Source organism: Scardinius erythrophthalmus (assembly GCF_964197995.2).
Source record: "Scardinius erythrophthalmus genome assembly, chromosome: 15".
Classification (NCBI taxonomy): Eukaryota; Metazoa; Chordata; class Actinopteri; order Cypriniformes; family Leuciscidae; genus Scardinius; species Scardinius erythrophthalmus.
In genome coordinates this window covers 40,501,155-40,519,566 of record NC_138235.1, presented here as the reverse complement: position 1 = coordinate 40,519,566, position 18,412 = coordinate 40,501,155, and the positions used below count along the sequence as shown (strand labels likewise).

Below are 18,412 nucleotides of genomic sequence, written 5' to 3'. Positions count from 1 at the left end.
TTCTTTTAAAAACATTATAAATCTTCCCGATCCAGAACTGTTGAACGGCAGTGTGTGTGTGTGTGATTTGGTTGCGGAAAGCACTGAGCACAACGCCTGAGGAACCAAACACAGTTTACTGAGAGACAATCCAAAGTCATAGTCCATTAAAACAGGTGTAACCAGGTTGAAATGACATCTTTACTTTTACGGTTGAAATGTCACCAAATCCTGAGGAACATTGTTTTCTTTGTTTAATGATCTGTTTTATTGCCAGTATTTATGCCTGAATGTTGTATTCAGACCATGGTGTTAATACCTGTACCGTCACTTTAAGAGGTCGCAGGCCTTGTGTCGTCATTTATGTGCTTCTTTCATATGAAAGTAAAATAGTAGCAAAACTCGAGAGCACGTAGATGTGAATTTGAGAACTTGTACAATAAATATTTGTACTTGTACATGAACATTTACACTCACAGCTCCAATGTGAAAAACTGTAAAATAAAAATCTGAAGTTGAATGTTGAAATTTGCACTCGCAAACAATAGTCACAAACCTGTATTCTGAATCTGAAGCTGCAGACAAGTAGACACAAATGTGTAAAATGCCATTCACAGAAATACAACGACAGACACAAACTTGTAATATATATTTTGCGTTTAATCTTACATTCACATTCGCGGTACTTCCTCAATTAGGCACTTGCAACTTCTCAAATCTGTCACTGCAAGTTCAAATTTCGCGCCTTGACTTTTGCTACTCTTTTCGCGATATATCAGTTGCAAAACTAACTTGTGCACTTGAAACTCAGAGGCGATGAGAGAGAAAGGGGGGCGGGAGCTGGGGTGTTCAAATGAGTCGTTTTATTGGTTGGCATCTAGCCAATGAAATGGGACTTCGATGATGTCACGAAACCCGCGTGCACTGAAATACTGTCTATGGCAATGAAACGCAAACATGGCTTAATGCATTAGACTGATATTAAAAGAAATAAACGATATTATCAAACTCAGTAAACACCATGCTAATAATTTTCTCCATTAGATCACCTGATGGAGTTTTTCGGTTCCTTGCCACTGTTGCCTTTGGCTTGCTCATTTGGGGAAATTTTAGGGATATTTAATTTTAATTTTATCAATCAATAAATTCCATTAGAACAAACCTTGTTGTATTATTTTAAATTAATACTGTGAAGCTGCTTTGATACAATCTGTATTGTGAAAAGCGCTATACAAATACACTTGACTTGACTTGAATTGACTTAATAATGCATACTACAGAAAAGCAGATGAGCACAGAATCAGAATATCAACGCAACGCGTGTAATTGAGACAGTGGTATTAAAAGACCAAAACTCAAGAAACACCATACAAACAAAGCATACAGAAAAGCAATTGAGCACAGAATATGAACTCAACGCGTTTAATTGTACGTCCTCCCATATAAACCAAGAAAACGCTTAATGAGGCTTAATGGACCAACAGTTATAAAAAAAAAAAAAAAAAAAAAAAAAAAAAAAACAACCACATAATTCGTTACATTATTAATAAAACACAGGCAGCAAGTTTATTTGCACTGAACACACATTTGCTTTCTATCGTCATATTCTGTGCTCATCTGCTTTTCTGTAGTATGCATTATTATCATGGTGTTTGTTTACTGAGTTTGATAATATCGTTTATTTCTTTTAATATCAGTCTAATGCATTAAGCCATGTTAGCGTTTCATTGCTATAGATAGACAGTATTTCAGTGCACGCGGGTTTCGTGACATCATCGAAGTCCCATTTCATTGGCTAGGTGCCAACCAATAAAACGACTCCTTTGACCCCCCCTCCTCCCGCCCCCCTTTCTCTCTCACCGCCTCTGAGTTTCAAGTGCACAAGTTAGTTTTGCAACTGATATATCGCGAAAAGAGTAGCAAAAGTCAAGGCGCGAAATTTGAACTTGCAGTGACAGATTTGAGAAGTTGCAAGTGCCTAATTGAGGAAGTACCGCGAATGTGAATGTAAGATTAAACGCAAAATATATATTACAAGTTTGTGTCTGTCGTTGTATTTCTGTGAATGGCATTTTACACATTTGTGTCTACTTGTCTGCAGCTTCAGATTCAGAATACAGGTTTGTGACTATTGTTTGCGAGTGCAAATTTCAACATTCAACTTCAGGTTTTTATTTTACAGTTTTTCACATTGGAGCTGTGAGTGTAAATGTTCATGTACAAGTACAAATATTTATTGTACAAGTTCTCAAATTCACATCTACGTGCTCTCGAGTTTTGCTACTATTTTACCTTCATACTTTCAGTCTGCGCTAGGCCAGCTGAGAGGAGGTAATGTATTATTTTGCACGTCAATTTTAAACACTTATTTCAGTTTTTGGACGATACGAACCTTGTTTTATTCATGTATAAATATTAGTTTTAAGGTTGTGAACATGCAGTTAATGTGTCAATCGAATATAAACCTTGTAAACAGACTTTTTGCAAGCTTTAAAGTAAAGTTAGACATGTTTCCACGTGCTAGTCTACAGGGTTTTCTCTGTGTTTATCTGCTAACAGGAGTTTGAGATCTGTGTGGAGGAGACTGCATGTAACAGCCTTATGAATATTTTTGTGATTTGTACAGGTATGTGTATAATGTTCATTATTATTCATCTGGCATACTTACATTGGTTTTATTAAGAATGTAAAAAATTCATGTCAATTACATTGAGCATTTTATAATTTATTTAATTCATTTTCACATTTTTATTTAAAAGTATTTTTGTTGATAATACTAAAAGTTTTATCAGTCATGTATGTATGTGCAGTCTGCGCTAGGCCAGCTGAGAGGAGGAGCTTGAGATCTGTGTGGAGGAGACTGCATGTAACAGCCTTATGAATATTTTTGTGATTTGTACAGAGACAAATCCACCATTCTGCCTTCAATAAAAGATCAACCAGCAGTTGGTCGTGGTCCGGGTCCTTTCTTCACTCAATACAACAAGAACACAACGCAGAACATACAAGAGTTAATGGACGTGCATCCAATCTAACATAAAACTGTTAAAGACAAAGCGCGCCCGTTACACAGGCAGAAGGTCAGAGGTCAGAAAATCAGTCCAAACTAACAAACAAATCCAGAGCGCAAGACAAGAAGGAGAAAACCAGGGGGTTATTCCAGAAAGCAGGTTGTGTGACAGACCCGACACACACACACACACACACACACACACACACACACACACACACACACACACACACACACACACACACACACACAACACACACACACACACACACACACACACACACACACACACACACACACACACACACACACACACACACACACACACACACACACACACAGACACACACACACACACACACACACACACACACACACACACACACAAGCGCCCGCAGCGAGCCTCGGCCTGACAGCATCACGGGGGAAGCCTGCAACACACTCAACTCTTGCTCCATGGACACACACACTTGCGACCCATGAACGCCTCTCTAAACTACTGCCTGATTTTACAGTTTGAAGCGTCTGTCATAGAGAAACACCGTGTGCTGTCATGAAGAAGAGAAATGTCTTCTCATAGGATAAGAACACGCAGTCTCATTATTAATACACACACTGACGTGTGATCGATGTACTATAGTGTTTCTCCAGGTCATAATCTGTGACATTGACATGATATTTTTACTTTACTATTTATTTTTGTGCCGACTTTTTACTTTTACTCCTTACATTTTAACACGAATATCGGGACTTTCCACAAGATGAGCCGACAGATTCGGCGGCATTCATTCGCACCAAATCACTGAGGCTTGATGGCGGTAACGTTAGCACATAGTAGTATGGACGGAGACATCACTGAAAATCAGGGATGCACCTATATGAACATTTTGGCTGATACCGATAACCGATAATTCTTTTCATTTGAAAGCCGATAACCGATATATTGGCCGATAAATCTAAAATCAAAATTTGATATACTTTGATAGCCTGTGTACATAAACAGAAGACTCAGCATTAAAAGCCATATCCCAAACACTTCAACATAAATCAAACATATACAATACAGTAGCCTAGTTTGAACCAGTGTACATTATTTACATTTACGCTTTTATCCAAAGCGACTTACATTGCATTTCAAGATACACATTTACATTCCTATCAGTTCTTGCTTTCCCTGGGAATCGAACTCATGACCTTGGCGTTGCAAGCGCCAACACTCTACTGTAGCGTGTCTGTCTGTGTGTGTGTGTGTGTCTGTGTGTGTGTCTGTCTGTGTGTGTGTGTGTGTGTGTGTGTGTGTGTGTGTGTGTGTGTGTGTGTGTGTGTGTGTGTGTGTGTGTGTGTGTGTGTGTGTGTGTGTGTGTGTGTGTGTGTGTGTGTGTGTGTGTGTGTGTGTGTGTGTGTGTGTGTGTGTGTGTGTGTGTGTGTGTGTGTGTGTGTGTGTGTGTGTGTGTGCACTCTACTGTTTGAGCTACAGGAAAGATTCCTTAACTTTTAAAATTAATTTTACACTCCTATGGCCAACTTTCTTTAGTAAAAAATGGTAACACTTTATAATGGGCTAAGGTTTCATTTCGTTAGCATTAGTTAACATGAACCAACAATTAATGAACAATATTCTACAGCATTTATTAATCTTAGTTAATGTTAAGCTCAACATTTTATAAGACATTTTTAAGATCCAAAGTTGTATCTGTTAACATGCACTGTGAAATAACATGAACACTAATATTTTATTAACTAACATTAATAAAGGCTATTGCTCTCTGTTAGTTCATGTTAGTTAATGCATTAACAAATGAGACCTTATTGTAAAGTGTTACCAAAAATGTAATACAATTAAAATAAAATACCTAAATAATGCAAACAACTCACTGCATAACATACAACGCACGCTAAAGGTAAAGATCACACACACACACACACACACACACACACACACACACACACACACACACACACACACACACACACACACACACACACACGTTTTCTCACTCACTCACTGTCCTACACACAATTACGTTATGACACGTTACACTATACAGAAGGTGTGTATTCTCTAGTTGCTCCCGAGTTCTTGAAGGGATTCAGGACAAATCCATGCACATCTACAGATTTGAGGGCATACATCACTTTCCATTTTTCTTTTGCTGGATGTCTATTGTCTATTTGCATATCAATAAAGATTTGTTTAATACAATGCACATTGAATTTGTCATTTCTACAACTTTTATAGCACTTCAATTTTGTGAGCCTGACATTACATTTATTATCATTAGCACTCCATGTTCAAAGATTTACTAGCTGTCAGTTCATCTCTTATACGCTGCTGCCATCTAGTGGTTTTAGTTGTAACTCTAAAAGTATGGGGAATTGCTTAATTAATGTCTGTTTAGTAATTCATATTTTATCCTTCATTTGCTCTCCAGAAGCCATATTTGAGCACACACACACACACACACACACACACACACACACACACACACACACACACACACACACACACACACACGCACACAAATGTAGATTCCTTTAAATGTTAAGGGGAAGATTAAAAAAGAGAAACTGGATCTGTGAATTCTCACAGAATCACAATTGAATTCATATCTTGCTACTCAGTCAGAATCTTATTAACCTGGAGTCCCAGTCTCTGTCACAATAACCATATATGTAATGTTTTAGGCCTATTGGTAGACATCCGTTTAAAATGTAGGCAATGGCATATCCACCTTTTCCTGCTCAGTCTAAACAATGCGCGCTGCCATGACGACGACTCCGGTTGCCTACTTCCGTTCATAGCGCTTGACCTGTACTAGCAGCGAGAGAATGAGTTCAAGCTCCTCGTGTGCTGTTGTTATTTGTTTTAACAATTCAAAGAAGATTTCAAACTTTTTAGAAACTGAGTGTTTCGAGCATAAGATAAGGAGATAATGCCCATGTATCAGATACATTCAATAAAGTAAATGTTTAGAGTGGTTAGCGTTAAAACTGAACTTCTCTCGCTTCTAGTACAGGTCAAGCGCTACGAACCGGAAGTAGGGAACCGGAGTCGTTGTTATGGCAGTGCCCATTGTTTAGAGCAGAATAAGGTGGATAAAGAAGCTTTTCTCCATATCCACTTCAGTTTCTCAGCTTGCACTTTAATTATTGATTAGGCTACTTCTGTACTGGTCATGGGCGTAGGTTTAGGGGGGACGCTAGGTACTAGTCCCAATCAATATTTTGAGATGACAAATTTGTCCCCACCAATATTTAGCAAGCTCCTTTGAACTGCTATTTGGATCTTTGCGCTGCTATTTGGATCGATTCCAACGGCCAAAACAACGACAGTACAAGAAACGCCGTAATTTGATTGGCGGCGGTGTATCTGACAGGCTACACGCGCGGGCCGGGACTACTTTTGTGCTTGCACTGGCAACGAGCAGGTGGTGTGTGTGTGCGCGCACGCGCGCGCGTGTCGACGACGCCGACGGTAAGTTACCAGGGCTGTCTCTCTGCCACATACAAAGGCCAGAGTAAAACATTTTAATATTCCGTTTTTTGACACTTTTTGTACTTTGTAGATAGATCAGCTATGCCACCCAAGAAGAAGAAAGGGGACATAGGAAGCTTTTTCATAAAGCAGAGTGTAAGTAGGCAAAATAACTAGCCACACAAATAAACTAGCAGTAGTAGTGACTGACCAGGCTTTCAAATGCAGATTCTACTGTGGAAAATAGTATTGGTGATAGTATGTGTTACCCAGGATGTTGTTACAGTTAAACCTAGCATCAGCAATCTTTCAACTAAGGTTAAGAGTATTGATTAGGCTGCGCAGCACAGCACTGATAGACTCATAGAAGTCGCGCTATCATGATAGAATGCTAACGTGATATATATAGCTATATATATATCGTAAGCAAGTCACTGAATGTTAATTAGCTGACCTTAACTTAGAATCTTGCAGTCAACATAAACAGTGGATCTGATACATTTTTCGTTTCTACATTCTATTTATGTAATGTATGTTATGTATTTGTGAGTGAGTGTAGCCTAACAATTTAATATTTAAGAATAGAATATATCAATAAAATTTGATATAGAATAGTAACGTTAGATCTATACAATTTTAGTAATGGAATACTGTAATCATGGATAATAATAATAATAATTGATAATAATAATGGATTTGTTGTGTTGAATGCATACTATGATAACACGTGTGTATTTTATTAATTTGTTCATTATTTAATAATTTATGTTAATAAAACGTTTGGTTGTTCAGCATTACACAGTCTCAGGTTTTTATTTTTATTTTTTGAGAGTGCATTTTTGAGATTATACAGTTATACTAGCTCTTTAGGGACAGTATACAGGATGGTGTATTTGGGTCAGGATACAATATAATGAGATGAAGTAGATTCACTTCTGTATTGTGATATTCTGTATTGCCAACAGAATATCTGGGGGGGAGTGGGGGGGGGATTGGTTTGGGAGATGTCCCCACCAAAGCTGAGGCCAAACCTACGCCCTTGGTACTGGTTTGCGCTTGGCAAAGATGTTCAGATATCTCTATGCCAAGTAGACCTACACCAAACGCTCATTAAAAGGGTCCTGTACAGGGCTGTACAGTGCGACATATATCTACACAAAGATTGGTCTGTGCGATGAATAAATGTCCCACTGTAGCACGCGTGCGATACAGTTTTGTAAACTCCGTTACTTGTGTTTGTTTTCAGACATGATAACAGTTGTTTTATACTTGTGCTTATGCGATATCACGATTTTTGATGGTGGATGATTTAGGGGCTGTTTACACCTGGCCACTTCATGCGTTTTCTGTGAAAAGACCAGGTGTAAATGCCCTCTGAAACGCATTCCAGACGGATTTGAATCCGATCGCTCAACCCACTTCAGGAGGAGGTCTGGGACGCATTTCAGACCAAACTGGACAAGTGTAAATGCATCTGGTTGTTGAAACCACATATGGAAATTTTACTCCACCCAAAAATGCTAATAAATAAGCGTGTGAGAGCGTGTGATAGGCTATATGTCATGTTATAGCCAGATATGACGACGCTACTGCAACACGCATCACCGCAGACGAGCAGCTGAGCATCTGTTCATCAAGACAACGTTCAAACTATCGCAAATCAAAGTGAAAGTAAGTCGCAGACGCTTAACACACAATCATCATCATTAAAAGTAAAGAAATGTAATGATCTTCCAGGGCTGTTGCTGCTCTCTCTTATTGCGGTCTTTGATTTAGAAATTTTAGCTGATGATCAATAAAATGCAGCTCATATCTGTTGCTTTCGGTGACGTGCCCTCCATTAAATCTGCATATAGCGCGGGAATTGAAGATCCGATTTAAATCCGCTTTGCAAAAACACATTTATGTGAGGTGTAGATGGAGTCGTTTTGATAAATAGAGCAAACGCTTTACAAATATGAATTCTCTTACATCATATGAACAGACGTAAAAATAATTTGCTGAATTTGATCATGTTGTTTTAATAGCTTTGCTTGTAATTAATAAAATAGTAGTTATTTCCCTGCATTTGATTCCATTTTGATTATACTTTATGAATTCACAGTAGCTGCGTTTCCATTACCCTTCAAATTGTGCGAATTGAAAATACACCCAAAAGTTTTTCCGCTCACATGAGGAGGTTTTTCAGGCCATTCAAAAAATAAATATTTCGCAAAACTGCAATGGAAACAGTTTTTGCGCATTTACAGTCGCCTGACGTAGACGACGCAGTGTGTTTGGACAGAATACGAGACAGAGTTCTTTATTAAATTCATATAAGGCAAAACTCTAACTACAGTCTGCACAGCAGCAGTTTATGTGTGATGAACTAGTTCGAACTCTAGTTTTTCATTGCTTGAACACAGTTTTCAAAACTCTACACACTTATCCCATGACTTTAACCACAACCTGCACAACACTGTGGATTTACAGCACTTAGTTCAAATGCTAACACACTGCTGTCAAAACTGTGAACCACACATTCAAAACAGAATAGATTCAGCCTTGTGCCTTTCAGACACTGCTGACTGCCATTTCAGCTGAAAGGCTAAGCAGGTGTCTTGTGTTTTAGACTTATTAGTGAACACACTAGACATTTAGAAGAAGAAGAAAAACACGCAAAAGTTTTGCGCAAATCTGTAATGGAAACACCCATAGTCACAGTTTCATGTGAGAGTAACGTATGATCTTACCCCAGTTTCTCCAGTTTACAGTGAGGATTCGCCAGTCCAGCAGAGAACAGCTTCACTCCTGAGTCTCCTAGATTATTCTCAGACAGACTCAGATCTCTCAGGTGTGAGGGGTTTGATCTCAGAGCTGAAGCCAGAGCAGCACAACCTTCATCTGTCACACCACACCTATACAACCTGTAGAGAACAATGACACACATTAAGCCTATATCCAGATATAAACATGACACTTAAAAAATAACATAATCCTGTCAATATGAAATATATACAAATACTCATTAGTTCACATTGTGAAAATTAATCAGTTAGGATTAGGGGATTGATTATAGAGTTTGTAGAGTATAAACATTATTTCTATGGAAAGTCCCCTTAAAACATGTAAACCCAACATGTGTGTGTTTGTGTGTGTGTGTGTGTGTGTTAGCAGGGGAGGATTGGGACGATTCTAAGGGTCCAGCAGAACTCCATAATTTCCTGGATGATTTTGGTATTTACTTTGTAAAATAATCTTATAGGAAGAACGCTATAAAGAACGGGTATTCATTATAGTGTGTGTGTGTGTGTGTGTGTGTGTGTGTGTGTGTGTGTGTGTATGTATGTGTGTGTGTGTGTGTGTGTGTGTGTGTGTGTGTGTGTGTGTGTGTGTGTGTGTGTGTGTGTGTGTGTGTGTGTGTGTGTTTGCTGGTTATTCAGAAACGACACAGGGCAGAAACAGAAAATCACCAAGTGACAATAAAACTAGTCCAGTGATGTATATATTTAGGCTTTCTGAAGACTTGGAGCCAATTTCTGTGAGGAATCGATCAACATTTACGATGTCGTTCTAGTCATAGATATTCATTTGTAATGATGTCCGATTCGTGAATGAATCATTTGAGTCGGTTCATTGCCGTGAATAGGAGAAACCCGTTAATAAACCAGTCTAGATGATTCATTCATGAACAGAACTGATTTAGTTTACCGAGTTCAAATCACTGATTCAATGATCCTGTCAATGTTTTAGTGAACACTGTCTCAGGAAAGACTGAATGGTCTGGTCATGCTGTCTATTAAACACGATTGAGCACGACGGCTTGATTTCAAAGATTGATCAGAGAATGGTGTTGTGCTGTATGCAGTGTGTAATTATAAATGTATAATTTTAGTTCATTTAATAAACTTTCAAATTTAGTCCTTTATTTTCTCTTATTGAATAATAATCGCTATGCTTGTAGATAATGATTGTTGTTATATGTGACAATCTTTACGAGATGACATGAACGCAGCATATGAGTGTTGAGTGTTGTAATATCCATTTCCAGTGGACGTGTGGAAGAGCCGTGAGACTGAAAGCACTGAAAGCCCTCGCGCTGCTCATATGCTGAGAGAGAGATTAGACAGTAGAGCTGCACGATTCATCTTTACTGTGATCTCCATTCAAACACACACACCATCTTCTTCACATTCGTCTGTCTATTAAACCTTTGACAAAATCATATCGCGATATTTTAAATCTGTGTTGGCGCTGCCGCTGACCCAGAGAGAGTCGTCATGAAACAGCTTATTGGTAACAGCGGGTTGGGAATCGTAAGACATTTTCCGGTTCCGGTTCCCATTCAATAAAATGATTAAAACAGCTAATAAAACATAGCAGTAAGGGGAAAATGCACAATCCTGTGTGTGTTTATTTCTTATACTTGTCAAATGAGTTTAACAGACTGAAAATAATTTTTCTGAAGGAAAATAAACATTTCTGCATCCTCTTGGAGAATTTGGGACTCTCCTATAGCTTACAGTGTCTCCAGCAGTGGAGAACACCCTCTCAGAAAGGGGAGAATATGCTTGAACACACATGTAAGATCCAGAGAGGTGAAACATACTATTTTTAAAATGGGTTTGAATGATTGATTCATAAAGACTTCACTTGTTTCACTACTGGATGAATCAGCGCTCTATCAGTGAATAAACTTCTCTCTGTTTATGTCTCTGACGCGGTGAGTCCCGCAGGCGCTGGGCTAACGTTACTCCGCCGCGGTGCGACCCGACCGCTGTAAAGTAGTCAGAGTCTAAACGCTTATTACAGGCTTACCGTAGTGATTCAGGATAGGACAAAAACACGCTTTGAAAAAAGGCATTCATGATGTACTCGCTTATTGTATAATACAATACCATCATATTACAGACAACTGGTGTAATTATGCAGTTGTGGAGACGAATGATGATTCCAGAGCAACACATGCAGATACACTACCAGCCAAACGTGCGGGATCGCTAATATCTTTAAGGTTTTAAAAAGAAGTCTCTTCTGCTGCATTTATTTCATTAATAATAACAGTAATATTGTGAAATATTATTCTAATGTAAAACAGCTCTTTTCTACGTGAATATATAGTAAAGTGTAACTTTCTATTCATCAAAGAATCCTGAAAGAAAATTGTACACGACTGTTTTCAACATTGATAATAATAATAATGAATGTTTCTTGAGCATCAAATCATCATATCAGAGTGATTTCTGAAGGATCATGTTACACTGAAGACTGGAGTAATGATGCTGAGATTCAGCTTTGATCACAGGAATAAATTACATTTGAAAATATATTAAATAAAAAAACAGTTATCATAAATTGTCATAATATTTAATAACATTACTGTTCTTTAGTATTTTTAATCAAATAAATGCAGCCTTGGTGAGCCGAAGAGACTTCTTTTAAAAACATTATAAATCTTCCCGATCCAGAACTGTTGAACGGCAGTGTGTGTGTGTGTGTGTGATTTGGTTGCGGACAGCACTGAGCACAACGCCTGAGGAACCAAACACAGTTTACTGAGAGACAATCCAAAGTCATAATCCATTAAAACAGGTGTAACCAGGTTGAAATGATATCTTTACTTTTACGGTTGAAATGTCACCAAATCCTGAGGAACATTGTTTTCTTTGTTTAATGATCTGTTTTATTGCCAGTATTTATGCCTGAATGTTGTATTCAGACCATGGTGTTAATACCTGTACCGTCACTTTAAGAGGTCGCAGGCCTTGTTTCTGTTTCTGTTTCTGTTTGTTTATTTATATAGCACTGTTAAAACACAACCAAGGTTGAACCAAAGTGCTTTACATACAGAATCATAATAAGGAATAACAATAACGACATACCTAGACCAATCAATACATAACATATAAAATGTCACATCTACTCATTATAGGCTAACGACATCAGATGAGATTTACACAAATGCTTAAAAATCGACAGCGATTTAGCAGACCTGATAGATAGCGGCAGCTCATTCCACTGTCTCGGCCCTGTTACCGCAAACGCCCGATCACCCTTATGAAGGCGTTTTGTTCTAGGCACTATCATTAGTTCCTGGTTCTCTGAGCGCAATGTTCTGGGGGGGGTATACAAAGTTAAAAGATTCGCCAAATATGGTGGGGCCTGATTGTTTAGCGATTTATATACAAACAGTAAAATTTTGTATCTTATTCTGTACTGCACTGGAAGCCAATTTAGAGACTCCAGTGCAGGTGTGATCGACTCATATTTCTTTATCCTCATTAAAAGCCTCCCCGCCGCATTTTGAACCGATTGCAATCGAGACAAAGATGCGGCGGTAATGCCACAGTACAGCAAATTACAAAAGTCGAGCCTGGAAAAGATAAAAGTGTGGATAACTCTTTCGAAGTCTTTATTTGATAGAAATGGTTTGATTTTAGCTAGTAGACGCAGATTGTAAAAACAAGCCCGGACCACAGAATTTATTTGCTTGTCCATTTTTAAGTTATTGTCAATTAAAAAGCCTAAATCTCTGACTGTAGATTTCATGTAAGGTGCAAGAGGACTTGAATCTAATATAATTTCTGCGGATTTATTTTGATGGCTAAATACAATAACCTCTGTTTTGTCCTCATTTAACATTAAAAAGTTTTTAGCCATCCAGTTTTTAACGTCCTTTAAACACTCTAAAAGCGACTCGAATGAACTGGTAGAACTGAATGGTAGATCCATTTGCGTGTCGTCGGCGTAACAATGAAATGACACTCCATACTTTCTAAAAATGCTTCCCAAAGGGAGCAAATATAGTGAGAATAGTATAGGAGAAAGGATAGACCCTTGCGGGACCCCCCACGGAAGATTTTTTTTTTCCTGAGGTCATATCATTATAGTTAACTGAAAAACATCTACCACTCAAGTAGGACTGAAACCATTTCAAAACTGTGCCTTTTAAACCTACTGAGTGTTCCAGACGGGAAATAAGGATGTCATGGTCAATCATGTCAAAAGCTGCGCTTAGATCGAGCAGCACCAGAACCACATCATCTCCTTTGTCTAAGGCCAAGAAGATGTCACTTAACACTCTCAATAGCACTGACTCTGTGCTGTGGGCAGTTTTAAACCCTGATTGAAACATTTCTCCTATTATATTTTTATTTAAAAATGATAATAGTTGCTGCAGCACAACTTTTTCTAAAATTTTAGAAACGAAAGAAATCTGAGAGATTGGCCTGTAATTTTTCATATCGTCCTGGCCCAAGTTTGGCCGCTTCAACCGCGGTGTCACCACAGCATGTTTAAATTCTTGAGGATATGTCCCACTGGACAGGCTCTTATTAAACAATTGTGCGGTACTCAGTGCAACACAGTCGAAGGTCTGCTTTAACAAATGACTAGGCATCAGATCATTTGCACCGCAAGTTGGTTTCAGTTTTTGTACAATATCCTCCAAGACTGTCAAGGTGATGGGTTTAAAGGCACCCCATTCAGCAGTGCAGGCAGAAAAGTTAGATGGATCTGTATTTACCAAAGGAATCTGGGAGCGTTGATTAACAATTTTTTGGCTGAAGAAATTAATTTAGTCCTCACAAGAAATAAGTGAGGACTTTTGATGTATGTTATTTAAAGGTTGCATTACAGAGTTAATAATAGAAAATAAGAGTTTTGAGTTATTACTATTGGCCCTAATTATATTAGAGAAGTAAGTATTTTTGGCCTTGGTTACAGCTTTTTGATAACTAAATAGATCGTCTCTAAGAGCGTCATAGTGGACTTGTAATTTACTCTTTTTCCATTTCCTCTCACTCTGCCTACATTGCTTTCTGAGGTCCCGAGTGTTATCATTTAACCATGGATTTATTTTTCTTTTATTGCTTGTCAGTCTGAGTGGAGCGATAGCGTCTAAAATGTCCATGTAAGTTGAATTTAGTAAAGTCCAATGCTCATCAACACTTAAAAGATGAAGCGAGGTCTCCAGCATAAAAATATTGCACTTAGTTTTAAACAGTGCTGAGAAGTCGGTACTAGAGGTGCTGGTTATTCTCCTTGACCAACGCCTAGAGTCCCCCTGGGACACAGGTTTGATGGTAGTAGAAGTCTTGAAGGTTATTGGCATATGGTCAGAAAATTTAGTCTCACAGATATTTACATCGTCTATTTGCAGGTTATGGGTTAAAATTAAGTCTAACATATGTCCTCGTTTATGGGTAGGGCTTTTAACCCATTGTATTAAATCAAACGACTCTATCAAGTTTAAAAATTCACTTGAGAGGGTATCATTTACACAACAAATATGAACATTAAAATCACCCAGAAGTAAGAAACAGTCATAATTCGTAGACATTGCGCTTAAAAGATCCGAGAATTCCTGCACGAAAACCTTATTTGGTTTTGGGGGCCGGTATATTAAAGCCGCCTCAAGGCCTTGTGTCGTCATTTATGTGCTTCTTTCAGTCTGCGCTAGGCCAGCTGAGAGGAGGTAATGTATTATCTTGCTACTCAGTCAGAATCTTATTAACCTGGAGTCCCAGTCTCTGTCACAATAACCATATATGTAATGTTTTAGGCCTATTGGCAGACATCTGTTTAACCCTCTGGGGTCTGGGCTGTTTTTGGGGTCCTTGAGATGTTCTGACATGCCTTGATATTTGTGCTTTTTTCAGTTATTTATAAACATGTTAATGGCAAAGGTGTAAATTCACTCTATATAGCACAAACAGGGCTACCATAATATGCGAGCAACGTGCATGTAGATGTTTGTATTTTTAAGAGAATAATGTTTATGCGTGGTTATTGGAAAAAAATAAAATGAAAGTTGCTGATTTAAGAACACAAAACACATAATAAATATGTGTCCACAAGACTTTTGACTAATTGATGTTGTCCCTTTGAGTTCTAGCTTCAAAATTATATGAAAATCATCCTGCCTGATTGTTCACATGAAACACTACATTGATTTAAACATGGTAAAACAGTTTTTTTGTCAGAAGAGGTTTATGCGTGGGAGTGGTAATAGGTCATCAATATTAATGAGATTCAGACCAGAGGTGTGACATAGACGCTCCCCCAAGTGTTAATGGGCCATCAGTGAGGCAGCCTGAACAAAGAATGAGGAGATTCAAATGTTTTGTTTTTCAATCTGTTTTATTGTAATTTTGTAAAAACAAAAGTAAAGGCAGGTATCTCACAGTAAATGCTTATGCCCCGTTGATGCGGGCTCTAAGCAAATCAAATGTGACCATATATTACATATATGTGACCTTTTATATTAACATTACCAATCAATAATTGTTATATTGTGCATGCATAACAACACATTTGTTGCAAAGCCACACAGGCACATATAGGCTACATTTGTATCATCAGTATAAGTATATAAACAAAATGTAACTAACATCTGTAAAATAGTAGGTAAATATGTACTTACTCTTTTTGATTTTTGTTGCTGCGTGTCCTCGTTGCAGTGGAAGGCGAGAGTGAACAAGCTACATTCCTTTTAAAAAAAGTTACAAAACATATGTAACATCAACCAATCTCCAAAAATAAATAATAAAGTCATACAGGCTCATATTATTAACACTAAGTATAAACAAAATTGAACTAACACCTGTAAAATAGTGGGTAAATATGTACTTACTCTTTCTGATTTCTGACTGTGTTGCTAAGCGCACTCCGAGTTGCAGGCGGAGGTAGTGATGAAGCTACATTCCTTTTAAAAAAGTTGAAGAATATTATTACATAAATATAACTATAGTAGCATTAGTCTATAATGAATTACTGATGTAAATAATTTTAGACGCGTGCAATAAGCCTAAATGCGTGTCAATGGGCCATTACCGGAGAGGCACACAGCAAACATTAGCCTAACACATTTGTGCACTTCATTAACTGGGTATATTTACACATTTCAGCACATTTACACACATTTACAACTGATATTTGCGAGCATGCATCGTTAATGATAATGAGGCAGCATTTATATAGTCAAAATATAATCTAAACACCTACTTTCTAAAATAATTTCTAAATTCTATTTTTCATACATAATGATCTAAACATATCATTTAGGCTACACATACAAATACAAATTTCCTAACCAAGAGGTGTAGCATATGTACACAAAAAAAACAAAAAAAAACATTTTTAACGTTGAAATGGTACGAGATATTAAATTCATGGTATAGATATGCACTTTCATTAGATCGTGTTGAATAGGTAGATATAAAATGTCAGTACTCTGGATGGCAAGTCCACCCAGTATAATATGTAAGCTCATGTTTTGAATAGCTTGTCAATTAATGCAAGTAAGAATAAATACTTACTCATCCGAAATTCTATCCACGGCTGGACCAAGTCGCTCTTCAAAATACAAACGGTCGTCATCAGAGTAGTTGCGCTCCTCTTCTGATGAAAATCTGGACTCTTCGTCGCTAGTATCCAGGACGAACTGAAGGGCTTCCGCACCGGTGTACCGTGTCATCTTCCCAACGCGCAGGTGACGAAATGATGAAACTTGAAGCGTTTAATGCATTTGCTTGGGGGCGTTTACCTGTTTTGCATAGATGGCTTAGCACATTATCTTGTGAATAGCGCGCTCCATGAGTAGGCGTAAACGAATTAAAGTCAATGAGCTCGTAATGAGCTCGACTGGAATCGCTCTCTTTTTATACAGATTACAGAAGCTGATAATATTTGTTTTTTATATAAATGACTTCATTTAACAGATGCGATCTCAAGCTTTATGCCCGTGGGTCTGTTTGCCTGTTTGACTGAATTTTCGCGGAGTTATAGATCATTTTCGAACGCGTTTCAAATGGGAGTTTACTGACAGAGAGAAGGCAGAAATCGCATCATGTTAAAGTTTCTTTATTTGTCAAAAAGCAAAACACTTTATTTTTATTGTGAGTATACAGAAAAAAAATATAAACTGAACAGGATCGATTGATGTATAACACGAAAATTAAAGATCAAAATTAACAGAGCATTTTGTGTTTATTTTTCATTGCTAAAAAAAAAAACGAGCAAAACGCGCCGGCGCGTTTTTGGTCCCCAGAGGGTTAAAATGTAGGCAATGGCATATCCACCTTTTTCTGCTCAGTCTAAACAATGCGCGCTGCCATGATGACGACTCCGGTTGCCTACTTCCGTTCATAGCGCTTGACCTGTACTAGCAGCGAGAGAATGAGTTCAAGCTCCTCGTGTGCTGTTGTTATTTGTTTTAACAATTCAAACAAGATTTCAAACTTTTTAGAAACTGAGTGTTTTGAGCATAAGATAAGGAGATAATGCCCATGTATCAGATACATTCAATAAAGTAAATGTTTAGAGTGGTTAGCGTTAAAACTGAACTTCTCTCGCTACTAGTACAGGTCAAGCGCTACGAACCGGAAGTAGGGAACCGGAGTCGTCGTTATGGCAGTGCCCATTGTTTAGAGCAGAATAAGGTGGATAAAGAAGCTTTTCTCCATATCCACTTCAGTTTCTCAGCTTGCACTTTAATTATTGATTAGGCTACTTCTGTACTGGTTTGCGCTTGGCAAAGATGTTCAGATATCTCTATGCCTAGTAGACCTACACCAAACGCTCATTAAAAGGGTCCTGTACAGGGCTGTACAGTGCGACATATATCTACACAAAGATTGGTCTGTGCGATGAATAAATGTCCCACTGTAGCACGCGTGCGATACAGTTTTGTAAACTCCGTTACTTGTGTTTGTTTTCAGACATGATAACAGTCGTTTTATACTTGTGCTTATGCGATATCACGATTTTTGATGGTGGATGATTTAGGGGCTGTTTACACCTGGCCACTTCATGCGTTTTCTGTGAAAAGACCAGGTGTAAATGCCCTCCAAAACACATTCGAGACGGATTTGAATTCGATCGCTCAAATCACTTCAGGAGGAGGTCTGGGCCGCATTTCAGACCAAACTGGACGAGTGTAAATGCATCTGGTTGTTGAAACCACATAT

At 38.1% G+C, this 18,412-nt stretch overlaps 1 protein-coding gene across 5 annotated transcripts in view; it reads right to left on the bottom strand.

Annotated features, from left to right (window-relative positions):
- The window catches only part of LOC308703323 (protein NLRC3-like), a 161,506-nt gene that overhangs the window by 42,206 nt on the left and 100,888 nt on the right, over nucleotides 1–18,412 (bottom strand). For 4 of the 5 annotated variants that reach the window (XM_081386711.1, XM_081386708.1, XM_081386709.1 and 1 more), the window contains one exon: nucleotides 9,197–9,370. The exons of the other annotated variant lie outside the window; for it this stretch is intronic. In XM_081386711.1, coding sequence (XP_081242837.1) covers nucleotides 9,197–9,370 — 174 coding nt within the window. The remainder of the gene's footprint in view (nucleotides 1–9,196; nucleotides 9,371–18,412) is intronic. 5 annotated transcript variants of the gene reach the window in all.